At 44.7% G+C, this 18,936-nt stretch overlaps 1 protein-coding gene across 1 annotated transcript in view; it reads left to right on the top strand.

The window, feature by feature from the left end:
• The first annotated feature begins 649 nt into the window (after positions 1-649).
• Positions 650-18,936, top strand: part of ST8SIA3 (ST8 alpha-N-acetyl-neuraminide alpha-2,8-sialyltransferase 3) — a 44,178-nt gene continuing 25,891 nt past the window's right edge. The window contains exons 1-3 of the mRNA XM_083702858.1: positions 650-772; positions 13,962-14,142; positions 17,673-17,795. Of these exons, the coding sequence (XP_083558984.1) occupies positions 724-772; positions 13,962-14,142; positions 17,673-17,795 (353 nt within the window). The 5' untranslated portion in view covers positions 650-723. The remainder of the gene's footprint in view (positions 773-13,961; positions 14,143-17,672; positions 17,796-18,936) is intronic.

Genomic DNA, 18,936 nt, shown 5'->3' with positions numbered 1-18,936 from the left:
ACGCCTCTTTCAAGACTGTTGTTGCAGGGGGATGTTTTCCTGTTAATGGTTTTTTTGGGGGGGGGCAATACGCTGGTTTATGCAACTGTAATCACACAATAAAGGATTTTTCAGAAGAGATTCTGCAGATGAGTATCAGCAGCTCAAAAATGCGCTAATTACTCAACAACTTCGGGGTTTTGTTGTTCAGGATTGGCAAACACCTGCTTTCTCAGAGGGGTGGGAGGCAGATCGCTGGTATTTTATTACCCAGACCCTATTTTCCATGGACAGTCCCAGATTTACAGAAGACATCCCAGTTTCTGATTTGATCCTGGAATGTCCCACTCTTCCTTAGGACATCCCTGTTTTCATCAGAGAAATGTTGGAGGGTATGAAATAGGATGTCCCCAGGGCTTAACCCCCCCCCCCCCCCGACAGAGCTCGCCAGAACTTTTCCCAGCACAATTCAACCCAATGTACTATTTCTGGGTTAGCGGAGACCTGAAGCATATGTAACCTGAAGCATATGTAACCCGAGGTACCACTGTATTACCTTAGTGAAGGACTAGGACTTCTTGTTTGAGCGACAGGGAGTGCTGTGCCTTCCTGTGAGTTTTAAGAACTACCATTCCCAGAGTCCCTTAGTCCATGCTGACCTTCTTCTGTGCATCAGGGTTGCAGATTAACTGCACAAGAGGGAACAATTCCCCAGGAGAGAGGCCTTTATTGCAGCAAGAGCAGATGGAGCCATTTCCGCAACTAAATTTGAAGGCCCCAGAAAGCTGGATGTGTGAGTAAATAGCCTAACCTTAATTTATAGGTTTAGAGGAATGCCAGAGATTTATTTATGTCTGAGGGGTTTTGTGCTTGAACATTCTTCCTCAGAATTCTCGACATCTATCGCGATTATTTTATTGTTTCCAGCATTTAGGCCCCGCTTTCTTAAAACAAGAAGAAAAAAACACCCTAAAACATGCCTCAAAGCGACTTACGACTTTATAAAATCTGAACAGTGTGTGTGTAAATCATTTGAAATCAGATACGTATGATGAAAATGCAATAGGACAGAAATTTCTATAGCCCCTCGAAATAGCAGTAAGCGTTTTGTTTTAAAATATGCGTGTATCGCAGCATTTTTTGGATCGGAAGTAAACATGCATTTTTTCAAATTGGTGTTAAAAAGGTGCCTCTTTGTACAGGGTGAATCCTTTAAAAGAGGCCCCGTGGATACAGAGTACAGTGGTACCTTGGGTTACATACGCTTCAGATTACATACGCTTCAGGTTACAGACTCCACTAAGCCAGAAATAGTGCTTCAGGTTAAGAACTTTGCTTCAGGATGAGAACAGAAATCGTGCTCCAGCGGCGCGGTGGCAGCAGGAGGCCCCATTAGCTAAAGTGGTGCTTCAGGTTAAGAACAGTTTCAGGTTAAGAATGGACCTCTGGAATGAATTAAGTACTTAACCCGAGGTACCACTGTACACATGTTCCACAGGGCCTCTTTTAAAAGACTCACTCACCCTGTACAAGACATGAAAAGGCCCCATTGAGTTTACCGTCGCCGCCAGCGAAAAGGGATCCTTTAAAAATGTCCCATGCCATCTCTTAGCTCAGGCAGACTAGTCCTCAAAGTACCCACCCCCCAGTCCATGCTGCAAAACCCCACAGCTTTCTGCACATGCTCAGAACCACTCTTTTCTTCTGTATTCCTTCAATATAATCCAGGGACTATTTCAAAAAATTAAATAACATGATGAGTGTTCACCAGTGGTGACCTAACTTGGAGGGGTTTTCACAGTGACAACAAGTTCTAACACAGGTAGCCATAAGTTGTTGTCCTGAAAACTGTACAGTGGTGCCTCTAGTTACAAACTGAATTCATTCCGGAGGTCCGTTCTTAACCTGAAACTGTTCTTAACCTGAGGTACCACTTTAGCTAATGGGGCCTCCCGCTGCCGCCACACGATTTCTGTTCTCATCCTCAGGTAAAGTTCTTAACTTTACTACTTCTGGGTTAGTGGAGTCTGTAACCTGAAGTGTTTGTAACCTGAAGCGTTTGTAACCCGAGGTACCACTGTATAACATTGCTCCTGGCCTTTCAGATGCTATCAGACTACAACTTCCATCATCCCTGGCCATTGGACATGTTGGCTAACAGTTGGAGTCTAACACCATCTGTCATCTGGGCCTTGTCCAGAAAGTGGTGGTGGGGGATGAGTGTTCAGACCCCTAGGTCCTCACTTGTGGGGTGCCTCAGGGTTCCATCCTCTCCCCCATGCTTTTTAATATCTATATGAAGCCGCCGGGAGAGATCATCAGGGGGGTTGGGCTGGGTATCCATCAGTATGTGGATGATACCCAGCTCTACCTCTCTTTCAAATCGGAACCAGTGAAGGCGGTGAAGGTCCTGTGTGAGTGCCTGGAGGCGGTTGGAGGATGGATGGCGGCTAACAAATTGAGGTTGAATCCTGACAAGACAGAAGTACTGTTTTGGGGGGGACAGCAGGCAGGTGTGGGGGACTTCCTGGTCCTGCATGGGACAACTGTACCCCTGAAGGACCAGGTGCGCAGCTTGGGAGTCATTTTGGACTCACAGCTGTGCATGGGGGCGCAGGTCAAATCTGTATCCAGGGCAGCTGTCTACAGCTCCATCTGGTACACAGACTGAGACCCTACCTGCCCGCGGACTGTCTTGCCCGAGTGGTGTATGCTCTGGTTATTACTAGATTACTGTATTTTAATATTTTGTTGGAAGGCACCCAGAGTGGCTGGGGAAACCCAACCAGATGGGTGAGATATAAATTAATTTAATTATTATTATTATTATTATTATTATTATTATTATCTTGATAGCAATCTATCATGGATGCTTTAGTTGAGATTCCTGCATTGCAGAGGGTTGGCGTAGATGTCCTCCGGGTTTCCTTCCAACTCTATGATTCTATAAGTCTAAAAGGATGCCAGCATGGTTAAATCATAGAGTCTAGAGACTATGAAAAAACAAACAAATAAAGAGGAACATCTCTGGAGGGCCAAAGGTTCCTCAACCCTGCATAAGAATAAGAATAATAAAAATAAGAATAAGAATAATTAGAATAATAATGATTAGAATAATTAGAATAATAATGATTAGAGTATTTAGAATGATAGTGATTAGAATAATCAGAATAATAAAAATATGCCACCCAGCTCACTGGGTTGTCCTAGCCACTCTGGGTGGCTCCCAACAAAATATTTTAAAAATATTAAAAGAACAGTTTTTAAACACAAACACAAAGGAAAGGGTCCCCAGCTACACACACAGACACAGAAAGAGAAAATGAAACTTGTAAAAAATATAAGAAATAATTAAGATTAATGGAAATAGCAATGCAATGCACACAAGGGCTGCTTACCAAATACAATGGATTGCCTGGAAGTCGTTCGTTAGGCAAGCGTTCACATAACGAGTCTAGAATTTCCGTGCATTCCTATGGATACATTTCTCATCAGGGATTTGCCCAGTCTCTCCGCACAGTCCTTCTCTCCCGCAATGGTTTCTCCCGTGGTTTCTTCCCGCAATGGCTACAGCAAAAGAGAGAAACAGGAAAAACTGAATTGCCCCACATATCTCTCCCACACTCTGATTTGTCCAATCTCACGCCCTGCTTTCGTGGTTTCTGCCCAAAAATGCTTGCTGCCAACTAGCAAAGCACAAACAAGCAAGGAAGTCAGGAAGTGGAAAAACTCTGGATGTTCAGATTTCGGAATCTGTGGAGTGTGGAGCAGGGTTTGGGCACAATTCTTTATGTTTGCATAAGTAATTTTTTGCAGAGCGAGCTGTCAGATAGCAGGATCTGTGTGTACATAACAACAGTGAGGCATGAAAACATACAAAATGAACTAATATGTTGCAATAATAGTACATAAGAGACTGTAGCTCAAAAAAACCACTGAACTAACTGAAAATTCCCATTCTCCTGTTTATTATTGTTTATTTAATGTGTTTTCATGCTTTTGTCATTATGTATTGCAATTTCCACTGGCAACATTAATTGTTTCTCAGATTGTTTCATCCTCTGAGCCCAACATGTTGTGATTACTACAGTTGCATTTTAGAGCATCTGCAAAAAAAACATCAACAAAAATAATCAAGGTCTGAAAAACACAGGAGGAAGAAGGCGGAAAACAGTGCAATGCAACAGTTTCATAACTACGTTGTCATGAGGATCACCTGTAAAAAGTGAACAAACGAGGAATGGCAATCGCAAGAGAAAAGGCTTGGTGCAGAACACCAGACTAGATTGCGTCTATTGTCAAATGCCCTTGAAAAGGTTGTCCTCCAATGTTCAAACTGTCACAGCAGAGTTGAACATTTTGGCAATGCCTTGCTCCTTGTGGATCTACAAGGAAGACAATTCATCTAACATCAGAAGCCACTTACGGTTAATCTCAGCTGGGAAGCTGTTTTACAGATTGTCAAGAAAGGAAGTGTGAGAGCAATATGATTTGCTGGTGTTTCAGAGTGCACTGAAAATGGACAGTTTTGCTAATACCTCGTCTTGGCCCATTTCCTTCTTCCTGGCCACATAATTTGAACATGGGAGGAAACATGCGCCATCCATGTTTTATCCGCCATTCCCTCATTGGGTCCTCAATTTGAGGGGAAAGCCATTGCAGTTTGTGGGCCATTGCAAACACGGGAACATTGTAGGGAAGGCAGAATACACAGCCCCAGATCAATTAAAGCTACTTTGGCTGAGCCACAAATCCTATGTCAAGTCTTTTCATGTTTTCTACTTGACTTGTGATAAACCACATCTGATTCATTCATAACTTTCACTTGAACTCCAGCAACTACAAGGTGGGGGACCTCTTGCAGGTAGCTGGAGGCATTTTTGTGGCTCTTGCTGTAAAAGCAGGCAGTGTCGTTTCTAGTAATGGGAAAAGGGAGTTTTTATATAAAAATCAAAGTGGCCCCTATCAATCAATCAATTGACAAAACTTTATTGCCTTAGCCATTGGGCATAGCAATCAGTCATACACATCAATAACTATAAACAATACAGAGGGATAATAAAATAGCGCTATTACATGTAAGATTCCACATAACAGCCCACAACTTTGGCTCCAGGAAACTTTTGCAGCAACAGAAACCAACAGAACACTCTAATCTCTTACATGCATTTGGTGGTGGTAGGAATTTCATGTTTTTTTAAAAAAATAATTAATTTTATTGAAAGTTTTCAACATAAGAGGCAATAAAACTATTGTATTTTTCGTGTATAACACGTCCCCATGTATAAGACAACCCTATTTTGGGGGACTCAAATTTAAGAAAATGGGGGGAGATGGCCCAGAGTGGTTGAGCTTTTTGGTGGGGGGGGGGGGAGGAATGCTGAAAATCACTAACCAGACTGACACATGCTGACAACCGCTTGCGTCGCACTAGCCAACATGCGTCTGTCCGCTCACCAACAGCAAATGGCAGTTGCACGCCCAATTGCCGAAGGGGCAGCCAATCCACAGCAAACCTTGCCACAGCAGCCAATCACCCACCCTATTACTGCAGCAGCAGCAGCAAACCCAAAGCAGCACTTGACGCAGCCACAAATCACCCACAATATCACTGCTGACAAGCTCCTACTCGCGGACGCAACCTATCTCTCGTCCGTCCCCTAAGACGACCCCCATTTTATAACATTATTTTAGAGTAAAAAAAACTCGTCTTGTACCCGGAAAAGTTCGGTAACCTAAAAAATAATAATAAAGGGCACGGCAGTAAAGAGAAAAGAAAGATAAACAGAAGGGAAAGAAAGAGAAGGGGAGGGAAATATTTTTTAAAAAAGCAATAAAACACAAAACCATATGCATATAGCCCTCTGTCACAATTATATCTTAATTCTTAATCCACACATAGAGGAGTGAATCTTCCCAGCTCTCAACATTTTTTATAGGTAGGCCAATAAGAAGCTCTGGATAAGAGGTGAAATCTCTTCCCTAGCAGGCTTATACAGTGTGCAGTAAATGAAATAAAGCATAACCCTCACTACTCTGTCCTCTCCTATTCTACCATTTCTGTATAAGGCCTCCAAGACTACGATTCTATGATTTCTATTGTCGGAGGGTCCAATGAGATCCTGCCAGAGCCATGACTCATCTACCAGATGCCTTCATTTGCCAAATTGAGGTTAGAGTTTCCAATGCAGGCTGTATCCGTTGCTTGGTGAATCACACACACATCCAGCTCTAATTGGTCATCTAAATTATAGCCTGATTTGGCTACGTGGCTGTGCATGGACTATGCTGGTGTAGATTGTAGAGGTTCATCGAAAGCTATTGCAGAATACTTCCACTAGGCTGTTGGAGGGAGTGCCCAGTCACTCCTGTGTTGAAAGAGCTGCCAGTATGCTACCAGGACAGTTTTATGGTCTTGCTATGGGCATGTATACAAAACAATTGGGGACCAGGGACCTCTGAGGAATGTCTTACCTTGTATACCACTGCCTAGTCACTTCAATCATAGACTCTCTTAGTAATGGCCTATTCTCCCAAGGTTCAGCTTGCATCCTCTAAGACCAGGGCCTTTAGCCTGCTGGCAGCTGCCCTTCGGAATGTGCTTCCAATGAACATCAGGCAGGCTTCTACCTGACACTGGCTTCAAGCTCATCTTTTCACCCAAGTTTTCTTTGAGATCTACTGATTTGTGATGTATTTTGTACTTGTGTTGTGATTCTCTTGTTGGCTGTATGCTGGGCATCCATTTAATATTAAGAAATCGTGCAGAAAAATGCATTCTGGGAGTTTCAATCCTTAAGGGTTAACTTTCTTATCCATGGAAGTACAAGTAAAGGTGGAAATATCATCCTGATCTATTCCACGGGATGTTAGGCTTCCCTCTGGGCCGTCGCCAATGCAGGCATTAAAGTCCCTACATCAGCCTTTCTCAACCTGTGGGTCCCCAGATGTTGAACTACAACTCCCATCACCCCTAGCTAGCAAGGCCAGAGCTCAGGGATGATGGGAGTTGTAGTCCAACAATATCTGGGGACCCACAGGTTGAGAACCGCTGCCCTACATAGTAGGATTAGGGCATCTGAATATTTCACCTTTATCTGCTCTATAACGCTTGTTAGATCGGTCCAGATCTTAACCACCACAGCTAGGGTATGTGCTGGTGGAAAGTAGATGTTGATACAGAAAAATAGGTCTCCTGCCCCTGCACTGAACTGTAGTGGCAAGAAATATTCATAGAGGAGATCCGACTCCACAACACTGATTTCCCCAGCCAAATCCAGTGAGGTAAAGGTGCGCAATCCCCCACTTCCTCGTCCTTTTTGATGTCTCTTGACTGCAGGGAGGCTATGCTGAGAGTATCCCTGCAAGTGTGGAAGGTCAGCATCTTGCAGCCAGGTTTTCTGTAGGCAGATGATGTCAAAATTCTGCAGAAATGTAGTAAGATCTTTATCTCCTTTCTTGCTCCAAGTTCTAGGTGAGGATGTTGAGATCTTTCTTGGGTCTACTGAGTCAACAGTAAGAGCTCTCAGGTGGTCTCACTGTGGCACCGGCTCCAGTGTACCGGCATTTAATCTTGGGGATGTGAGGTTTTTTGATACTGGGCTATTATAGAAATGACTAAACGTCAATTCCCCTTCTCTAGGTGGAGGCTTCTTCCATCTAGGGTGAGAGATCCTGTTGTAGGGTTTTGGGTGCGATGCTGGAATAAGGGTATCATCTCTGGGGAGAGGTTTTTCTTGTTGCCCATGTCTCTCCCTTAATACAGGGATGTTATTGGGGTAGGTTATGTATGGGGGCGCTGTATTCCTACTAGTGCTATTGTTATGTGTGAGACCACTTGGCCAGTACCTTTTTTGATGAGAAGGGTGTCTATCAATTGGTGCCTGTTTGGCGGGATTGTTGTGGTCTATATGTAAATTGAGATTCCCCCCCCCCCAGGAAGTGGTTACCCCACTTAAATGACACTTTGGGGATAGAATTGTTTAAAGTTGGGTCACTGTTTCTTTGGTTGCAGTTTGGCCTTAGGTCCAGGCTGGTGTGGATTCTTGCTAGATCAGCTTCATCTGTTTTATCTGTTTGCCCCTCTGGAGCATTTTGCCAGTCATCGATGACCAGCAAGTCAGGGTTGGATAAAGTGATATGGGAATTTTCCAACCAGTTCTTCTGGTGGTCTTCTGTAGCTATTTGATTTGGAGGGGGCGAATCCTTTCTTGCCCAGACTTGTAAAAGGGCATCTGCCTGTCTCTCCGAATCCCATTCTTTGTTAAAAGGCATATTGGTTAGGATCTTGGGATTGTTTGAATTATTGTTTAAATTAGTAGATTTGTTACTGGTGCAGTCTTGGTTAGGTTTATTGGGTTGTGCCAGCAGAGGTGGGGAAACTGTTGTTAGGATCCCCAACTCAATTAGCCCTAGCAAGACAAGCATGTTAGCCTTGATGCCAGATAGTTCCTTTCTTAAGCAGTCCAAGTTCTGAATTTTTTTTTCATTAGTTTGGGCATTAAGCAGACAATGGTCTTGGAGGTAGCCATACAAATCTGCAAATCTTTCTCGCTTTGCCCTATCAGTTCCTTTGGCTGTGGACTGAGCCTGTTGATTAGGGGTAGAGTTTGTGATGAACTGCATGTTGTTATGATCCACGTGTGTAATATAAGAATTTTCACATACTAGTGCTGGGTCAGGAGACCAGTTACCCAACTGTTCATGGTCGGAGGAGTTTTGCCAACCTTCTGTTTGTTGGTTATGGTCATTAATGCTGCTTAAGGTTGCAAGATTCAGTGACTCTTGGGCAGGGCCAGTGGGGTATCTTCAGTAGCTATATGGCTAGTTACCACTGGATGGCAGTAGTCTAGGGTGGTCTTTTGTAGGAGAGGTAGGGCTGTTTCTTTATTGCTCTGCTTCCTCTCTTGGGCTCTCTTAGCACCATAGTGGATTTATTGCACATTTGCTCTGGGTATCTCTGAAGGCTCAGTGGCTCTCAGTGAAGCAGCTCACAGTAATTAGAGTAGATTGCAGTCGTTCTGTAATTCTTCACCAACAGCGCCGGGCCCTGGAGTTGGTGGTATCATCTGGTGTTCCTTCTCTGTGAAGCCTGTTTGCTGCATGCTGTTCACCACCATATTTTTTTTTCTTCTTAGTGTTGGTGGGCTTAGAAATTTTGGCAAATAAATAAATTCAATATTAGATGTCCCTAACCCTAGTGGCGGGACGCAGGTGGCGCTGTGGGTTAAAGCCTCAGCGCCTAGGACTTGCCGATCGAAAGGTTGGCGGTTCGAATCCCTGCGGCGGGGTGCGCTCCCGCTGCTCGGTCCCAGCGCCTGCCAACCTAGCAGTTCGAAAGCACCTCCGGGTGCAAGTAGATAAATAGGGACCGCTTACCAGCGGGAAGGTAAACGGCGTTTCCGTGTGCGGCTCTGGCTCGCCAGAGCAGCGATGTCACGCTGGCCACGTGACCCGGAAGTGTCTCCGGACAGCGCTGGCCCCTGGCCTCTTGAGTGAGATGGGCGCACAACCCCAGAGTCTGTCAAGACTGGCCCGTACGGGCAGGGGTACCTTTACCTTTAACCCTAGTGGCACCTTGGAGATGAGCACATGGTTCTTGTGGTATAAACTCTGGGAGGCCAGAGCCCATTTCATCCAATGCACCTGACACAGTGGCCTCTATTTCGTGGAAGGTGGTGACTGAATAGTTATAGCATTTGGCTCTTTTTGCCAGATCAGACTAATGCAAAAACACTTCTGGAATCTACATAATTCCCTAGGAAGAAGCACTAACTGCCAAACTAATTTTAATCCGTAGGATAAGTTTGTCCATTGGGTATTTTCTGACTTGGACTTTGGTTCTGATTTGGAGCTTTAACCTTGCTTTTAGCCACATATTTATCTTCCTGGTTTATAGTTCCTTTGTTGTGGCTGTGGCCAAGATAATAAAGTTTGGTGACTGATTTAGCCTCTTATCTAACAATTCTCCAGGTAGCCACAGGTGAGTGGGTGGATTTCTATGCAGAGATGAGCAAACAAGCTGGCACATGATGCTCCAACCCTCTTCTGCTAGCTTGCTTGATTTCAGCGCTAACTGCAAAGGAAGGGATTGGCAGAGAGAGAATGGACCACTCCATCCTCCTTAGGAACATAGGGAGATGCCTTTTACAGAATCAAGTCATTGGCCCATCTTGTTCCCATGTTGTCTTCATTGACCTACAGCATCTCTCCAGGATTTCAGACTTTCTCAACCTGACTTGGAGATGCCAGGAATTGAACCAGGGACCTAACGCATGCAAAGCAGATGCTGTACCACTGAGCTGTGGCCCTTTCCCAAGTCTACTTGTCCCCTTGGTAGAGGAAAGCCACTTTCCCTTCTTCCACCAGTCCATTGGAAGAAAGCAATTTTATTTAATTTTTACTAGCCATCTCAGAGACTAATAGCTTGCATTTCCATGCTGACTGCAGAGTCTTCTCCCTGTTTAGCCTTTTAGCAGGCTCGTAACTTTTGTGAGATTGACTGACTGAATTGATTGACTGGCTTACTGATTGATTGATTGATTGATTGATTGATTGATTGATTGATTGTAAAGACTACACTTTTATTTGTGAGTTGTTGTTGTTTTTTAAAAAAAACCTGCTTCCTTAGGAGCAATTATCAAATTATTTGGTTTGCATCAACCACCACAACAATCAACACACACATCTCATTAAGATGGCAAACAGGGCTCTGAGCAGACTTTCTCTTTTAGGAATAATTATTCTAAGCTTTATTTCTTTTTCTTTTTTTAATTATAGTTATATTATTGCTTTCTTCCATGATGCTAAATGCAGATCACATGAGACCTTCAGCTGGTCTCTCATCCAGACCCTGCTTAGCTTCTGCATAACTCATGCATCATATGGCTTTCAGCCATACCTTAAGACTTGCATATAGACTACAACGAGAACCTAGGCCAAACTACAAGACAAATCCTGACATACATCTATTTGGAAGATTATGCATGGATGGGCTGTGACTCCAACAGACAGGGTCTAATTTGATTCCTCTAGTCAGCTCCGGCTTGTATCTCTGCAGGCCAGGACCTGCCAAGGAGGTCAAAAAGCTGTGCTCATCACTGTACTGTACTAAGATACCTCTTGGTCATCTTACAACCCATGCATAATTTTAAAATCGATAAGGTTGTTTGGAATCAGGTCTATATTTGTACTTTTCTGGGCTGCAAATGCAATACATTGGAGTCTATTAGCAAACAGTGATGATGTGCTGACTTCAAGGGCCAACCTAGATAAGACGAATGAGAATTCTTTTTGAAACGCACATTCCATACCTACAATTCAAGAAGGTGTGTCCTACATTGTCCAAGTGTGTCCAAGTTCTTGTAAGTTATATACAGTGGTACCTCGGGTTAAGTACTTAATTCGTTCTGGAGGTCCGTTCTTAACCTGAAACTGTTCTTAATCTGAAGCACCACTTTAGCTCATGGGGCCTCCTGCTGCTGCTGCGCTGCTGATTTCTGTTCTCATCCTGAAGCAAAGTTCTTAACTCGAGGTATTATTTCTGGGTTAGCGGAGTCTGTAACCTGAAGCGTATGTAACCCGAGGTACCACTGTATTCAATAATCTATCAGAATATAATAAAATTAACTCTCAAAACATCAGCAAATAATAATTAAACAGAAATTCACTCTTAACAATTACAATAAATAATTACTAAACTATGATAAGTTAAAAATAACTGCAAGTCACAACGCATAAAATACCACACTACATACAAAACTATGCAATGCACAAAGAGGTACTATTTTTTTTATTTAAAAACATCTCTTCTGAATCTTCCAGCATTCAGCTTCACTGGAGGTCCACATGTTCTATTGTTACATATTTTTGTTAGAATACCAGCAACTTCACATACCAGCTCTTTAAGCAGCAACAAATATCTATAATAATATTGCAAAAAAAAATCAGTTCCACTTGTAATCCAAACACATAAACCAATTTACAAGGTCTTTCACCTTCACTTACTGGTAAATATTTCTGCAGGGCTGAACCAAATATCACCTGGGGGGAAGTTACATAAGCGGGGTGCCAACACAGAGAATGCCCTGTCGTCATCACCATTATTATTATTATTATTATTAATCATTTCTGCCCTGCCCATCTGGCTGGGTTTTGGTACTTGGGTCCCAAATTGTTTAGGGCTTTACATGCCCTTGGCTTGGACTCAGTGAGTTGCCAATAACCAGAGTTGGGTATCCTTCCTGGTTTTCCTTTCAAGGTAGATGGCAGGAGTCTCATATTGGTGGAAACTCTGACAGCTCTCTTTATAATAAAATAAAAATGAAGCATCACCTGCACTTCCCTTGATAACAGGCCCTTTTTAAAAAAAATAAACAACACCTGAATCATAGAAACTGAGAGTTGGAAGGGACCCAAAGCCATTGAGTCCAACCCCCTGAAACTGTAAAAGGCTAAAGGAAGGGTGTGGCCTTCCAGATGTTGTTGGACTCCCAATTCCCATCATCCCAGCAAATGTCAGGGATGATGGGAGTTGTAGTCCAGCAACATCTGGCGACACGGGTGGCGCTGTGGGTAAAAGGGACACGGGTGGCGCTGTGGGTAAAAGCCTCAGCACCTAGGGCTTGCCGATCGAAAGGTCGGCGGTTCGAATCCCCGCGGCGGGGTGCGCTCCCGTTGCTCGGTCCCAGCGCCTGCCAACCTAGCAGTTCGAAAGCACCCTCGGGTGCAAGTAGATAAATAGGGACCGCTTTCTAGCGGGAAGGTAAACGGCGTTTCCGTGTGCAGCTCTGGCTCACCAGAGCAGCGATGTCACGCTGGCCACGTGACCCGGAAGTGTCTTCGGACAGCGCTGGCCCCTGGCCTCTTGAGTGAGATGGGCACACAACCCCAGAGTCTGGCAAGACTGGCCCGTACGGGCAGGGGTACCTTTACCTTTTACCTTTAACATCTGGCGAGCCTTAGCTTCCTTGTTCCTGTGCTAAGCCTTGCCACTGCATACTGTACCTGAAAGTGTCCACTCATTTTCACAGCTGCCCCTTGTGTGTTCTGGGATACAGGCCCAGAGCTGGAAGGCTGTGCTCACTGACCACAAAGTTCCCGGTTGTCTCGGCTCCAAACCGCCCCCCAAAGGCTTTGCTCGCCACAAAGTTCTCTGCTGTACCAGCTCCAAACCACCAACTCATGTCCGTCTGTAGGCAGTGATGTTTTTAAGGGGCGGATATTGGAGCCTGGAGCATCTTCTATTGTGCCGATGGCATTTGGGCAGGAAAACAGGTGCTACCCCGTCTCAGTCAGACCCAGAACCGCAGTTCAGTGGTACAGCACCTGCCTAGCATGCACAAGTTCCCAGATCCAGTCCCCTCTCTCCAGGCAGGCCTGGGAAACCCCTGTCTGAAACACTGGGCAGAGTAGACCATACTGAACTGAACTGGTATGGTTCAACTCAATGCAAGACGTTTTCCTTATGTTCAGAGAGCAAATCTCCAGAATATTCCAGGATGGTGTGTGTTTGACACCCCCTGAGTGCTTTTGAATGGGACACCTATTTAAGGCAATAGGATCCACAGCTTCCTGCACAAAGGAAGCAGGCAGGATCAGGCAGCTTTCTATAATTTCCGGCAGGATCCACCTTTTTTTTTTTTAACCCACCCCCATCCGCTGCCATTACAACGCTGCAGAGCTCATACCCTCCATATTTTTTTTGTACTATTATTTTTTAATTCTTCATCCTCTCAGCGCTTAGCTCCCCTGTGTGTGCGTGTGCTTTGAATTAATCCTTTGGAGTATTTGTGTATGTTTTCCCTCCCCCGCTCCTTAGCCACACCGCTCTCCCCCCACCCCACCCCACACACACATACAAGCTCCATCCCTGATTTCTGGGTGTGTTAACTCCAATGTAGCTCTTTCAGCTCCGTGTGTGTGGGGTGTGTGTGTGTGTGTGTTCTCTCTTTCACCCCCCCCCCCACCTTCTCCGCCCCCAGGCATGAGAAGCTGCAAGATGGTCCGGGTGGTTAGTGTTCTGGGTCTGGTGATGCTCAGCGTAGCTCTGCTGATTTTGTCCTTCATCAGCTACGTGTCTCTGAAAAAAGACAATATCTTCACCACTCCCAAATACGCCAACACGGGAGTGCCACGAATGTACATGTTCCACACTGGATTTAGGTGAGTGCTTGAAATACATACGTGTATATATTTAAATGTACATATATCATCTTCCAGGGGAGGAAAGAGCCAGTGAGCTGGGCGGAGGGTATGCATGCTGGAGAGGAAGGTTTAGAGGAGGGAAGGGTGTGTGTTGCGCGCGGGGGGTAGATATTACTATTATTATGATCATTATTGGATCAACGCTCCGGGACACCCCCATTCCCCACCTCTTCGCTTTTTGTGCCAGCAGTAAACTAAGCCCCCACCCCTCCCTTTTAAAAATCGATCAGATCGTGCAGAGGTGGGGGGGGGGTTGCCTCAGTGGCCAGAGGAAGGTGGGAGGTGAGGAACCCCCGGCTCCTATAGATATAGATAAAATATGATGCGGGTCTCTGACGAGAATCATGGTGGCTCCCTGCCCGGTTCATGTATATTCCATCATGGGGCGAGCTGATGGCGCAGGCGCCCTCTTTCCCCGGCTGGGGATGGGGGAAGACATCGGCGCGGCTTCCCCACCGTTTTGGGGGCGGGTTGACAGATGCACAAACGCTCTTTAAACGCGCAGGGGGGCTAGGAAGGGTCTCCGATCGCTCCATTCCACCATTCCTTGTCTTCCCCCATCCCCACTCCGGTGTTCTGCACTGCCCCGCAGGTCTGGTGATGGAAGTGGGGAGGGGAGTCCTTTGTGTGATTGTGGCTTTCTTATTTTTATTTTAAAATGCATTTTTTTTAATCTGCTTGGAAGCGCTGCGCTTCCCCACCATCCCAAAGAAGCGCAGATTTACTCCCCGTTTTAGCGCCGGCAGATTAGAGGCACCCTCCTCTCTGCGCATAGAGATCGGGCCCGGAGAATTAGGGGAGGGGAATTGCAGGAGGAAGGTGGATTTCCCAGGCAGGCGAGAGGCGGAAGTCGTGCAGACGATTCGCATGCTCTGCTGGGTCTTCCTCCTCCTCCTCCGCTGGTCCAGAGGCCGGGAAATGCCCCACGCTGTGCAGACGTGGCGTCGCCTTGGCTCTTTGCAAAAAATAAGCCCCTTCCTAGCGCCCACACAAATGATTCTGGTGGGGGGCGTTGCTTGAAGTGGCCTCCTACCTCTCAGAGAAAGAAGAATTTTTAAAGTGAATGGAAACTGGAGGCTCCGACGTTATCTTTCGGAGGTCGCTGTCCATGGTGCTGAATTTGCATCCGCTCCCGTTCTGCGCCCCTCCGCCTTCACTCCCTTCCAAGCTTACTCTCCGCTAATGAACCACCCAGATGCTAACGGCTCTGGCTATTCAGAATGGGGGGGGGGGGGTCAAAATCAGAGTTTGGAAGGGACCTCAAATGCCATCTAGTCCGACCTCTTGCTGATGCAGGAAATCCTGCAGAGTCCCTGTTCGGTGCCCGTCCACCCTCTGCTTCTAATTAAGGAGAACTCTCAGATCACAACATTTGAAAGGGCGGACCATTCTGTTTGTTTTCTACTTTTGTGCGTAGGTGCTGTCTACCAGAGGAAGCAGAGCTGAGCTGAATGGCCCAGTACAAGGCAGCTGGATACCTTAATCTATATTCTGTGCGTGGGTCCCACTTGAAATGGCTTTTGCATGTTGTCGTCTCCATGCTGCCACTTTAATAAATATAGTGTTATGTAACCATAATGCTGTGGCTGCTTCTGGTGGCATCGTCTGCTGTCTAGACTAATGTGTGGACTGGCTCTTAATCATTAGAAAATTTGAAGTATTGGGGGAAATTAGAGGCTAACAGCATAATCAGATACATGTCTTCTCAGAGTTAAGTCTTCCTGAGTTCAGTGGGACTTACTGTTGTTTAGAGTTGCAGCCTAAAAGATGCTTTACATCAGGGATCGAGAATCTGCTGTTGGATTCCAGCTCCCATTAGCCCCAGCTAGCATGAGTGATGGGAGCTGATGTCCAACAAAATCTGGAGGGCACTATAGGCTCCTCACCCTTGCTTTATATGTTACATTTGTTCTAGTCAGATGTAGATAGAAAGTATGGTGTACAGCTCATCAGGTTAGAAGAATGTACACACTGGCACATTTACAAAGCTAAGCAGGGTCCGGTATGGTTTCTAATTGGATGAGGGACTGCATGTTGAGATTCCTGCATTGCAGGGGGTTGGCCTAGATGACCCTCAGGTCCCTTTCAACTCTATGACTGCCTGTATGCATGCAGCAAGATGCTTAGGAAGGACTCTAGCTCAGTGGTAGAGTAGCTGCTTTGTTAAATCCCTGGCATCTCCAAGTAGAGAATGGAAGATACTTCCATCTGAACAACCCTGGAAAGCAACAATCAATCAGCATAGATAAAACTGAGTTAGGTTGAGAAAAATAACTACCAAACTTTTAGAAGATATCTAAAGGTAGCCCTGTTTAGGGAAGCTTTTAATGTTTAATAGGTTATTGTATTTTAATGTTTGTTGGAAGCTGCCCAGAGTGGCTGGGGAAACTCAGCCAGATGGGCGAAGTATAAATAATAACATCATCATTATTATTATTATTATTATTATTATTATTATTATTATTATTATTTCAAGCATTTTCATCAATGGGGAAAAAATATCTCTTTTTTTATTCCATAAAATTTATACACTGCCTGAGTGTAGAAAAAGCCACCTCAAAGCGGTTTGCAAAAGATAAAACAGAAAAATTGGGGGGGGGGGTTACAACCGTACTTACAAAAAGTTAAAAACTTAACAAAAGTACAGAGAGGAAGAAGGGCCAGTCTGCAGGGGAGTTTCTCTTACAGGTTCTAAAGATCTCAGAAATCTGCTCTGCAGTTCCTGGGAGTAGGGCTTTTTGAGTGTGGCTTCCTCTCCTCTGTGGAATAGCATTTGCTGCCATGATATGACAGACAACCACGATCTTCACTTTCTGGAAACAGCTGGAGACCTTTTTGTTCTGACAGGCTTTTCCAGCTGGATAAATGGGTCTTTACTTTGTTTGGTTTTAGTTTCTTTTTAGATGTATTTGCTGTTTTTTGCTTTTTAATTATCTTTCATGTACATCACCTTGAGATTGTTGTTTTGAAGGCAATTATTATTATTATTATTATTATTATTATTATTATTATTAATAATAATAATAGGTGGGGCAGAAGAAGCAGTAGAGGAACAGGAGAGCATGAAGAGCATGAATTTCTGGGGATAAGGAGAAGACCAAAAAGAGTCTAAAGAAAGATGATTAAAAGTGGTAGCAAGCATAGTTTCAGGTCTCTAGCTTGCCTGTAGCATTCCATAGCATATTTTCCTTCCCACAACATATTAAGTGCAAGATTGCATATGTAGCAGGATCTAATAGTAAACTTTCCATCACTTTGGACAACAGGAGCAATGCTTTCGAACCCTCTTCCTGTGGGGGAGGCGTCTCCCAGCACATGTACGAATAGCATGTCAGGAAGAATGAACAACTTGCCTCTAACATTTATACGATCTGAAGAGAAACCAGAGTATGGTTTGCACTTCATTCTAGACTGTAATAGAATAGTTAATTTACACCTTCAAGCTTCGAGTGAATTCACTGACGGTGTGGATATGTGATCCCTTTCAGGTCCCAGTTTGCACTGAAGTTCCTTGACCCTTCCTTTGTACCCAATACAAACTCCTTGAACCATGAGTTGCAGGATAAAGCTCCCAAATGGACATTCAACAGAACGGCATTTTTGCAGCAAAGGTGAGTGAGAACGAGACAAACCTAAGCCATCAGGCCAAAAGCGTGTTGTCATGTTTCTTTAAAAAAAAAAGCAATCGCAGTTGTTATTTAACTAATTATTTGGCAACAGGTAGTGTGTGCTCTTGGGAGTTTTAAAGATCAACCAGCCATAACAGTGATCTATGAATAAACGAGCAGTGCTTTGAGATGGGCTTCTGTGTTCAAAATCAGATCTTGTGCTTTTCTCAAATGTTTGAAAACAGTGCTTAAACCAATAAACGCTAAGCCCTTCCTATTTTGAGAAGGCATGTTTTTACCGCAGACCTGTCGCTGAAGATGTGACTTCTTTCTGATCGGTATGTGAAAGTTGTATTCGATTTCTTTCTCACCTCCATGGCCTCCTAGCAACCCTGGCTCCAGTGTCAGGTTGTGTGGTGGTGCAGAAGTGCTTACCTGACCTCCAGTCGCAGCAAATGAGTTTATACCGCTTGCTGGAAGGGAGAGTGCCATGGCTGCAGAAAGGGCAGCATGGTACATACACGCCAGGAGGTGCATCAGATTGGCACTGCCAGGGCGTTTGCATTGCACCAGGTTTGTCGCAGCCTCACCCCAGCCCTCTCAGTAAGCAGCGACAACTCACCTGCCGGGAGGTCAGGTAAGCACCACCTCCCCACCATGCCATCTTCTTGTCTCTCTGACCCCCGTTACACTCTCAATGTGAGAGCAGCTCTGCCACAACAAAACTTTGCTTGCTGAGAATTCTGAAGTCAACAGAGAAAGTTGAAGGAGGATAGAAATCAATTGCTCACTGCAGGATCTGACTGCTTGCTCCATCCAGCGATGTGGGGTATAAAATTTCCCAGGGCTTTCTTTTTCTGTGGGAAATTTTCTGTTCCCGAAGTTCATTGGTATCAATGAATGGATTCCAGATGCGAATAGAATATTAAGCAAGCTCGGCAGTTTCAAAGATGTAATTAATATTTGTCCGGTGATGTGAGTCAGCGTATATCATGCGCAATTCTTTGAGTTTCTAACATTTATTAGTGCGTCAACAGTTTTCAATAACTTCGGGGAGGTCCCTTAGTTTTAAATGATGTAAGAGGAGCACATGATTCTCTTTGCAATTTTTACAAGTATTCTTTGCAATTCTTTGCAAAAAAAA

Source organism: Podarcis gaigeae (genome assembly GCF_964106915.1).
Source record: "Podarcis gaigeae genome assembly, chromosome: 11".
NCBI classification, from domain to species: Eukaryota; Metazoa; Chordata; class Lepidosauria; order Squamata; family Lacertidae; genus Podarcis; species Podarcis gaigeae.
This window is presented reverse-complemented; position numbering and strand designations above follow the sequence as displayed.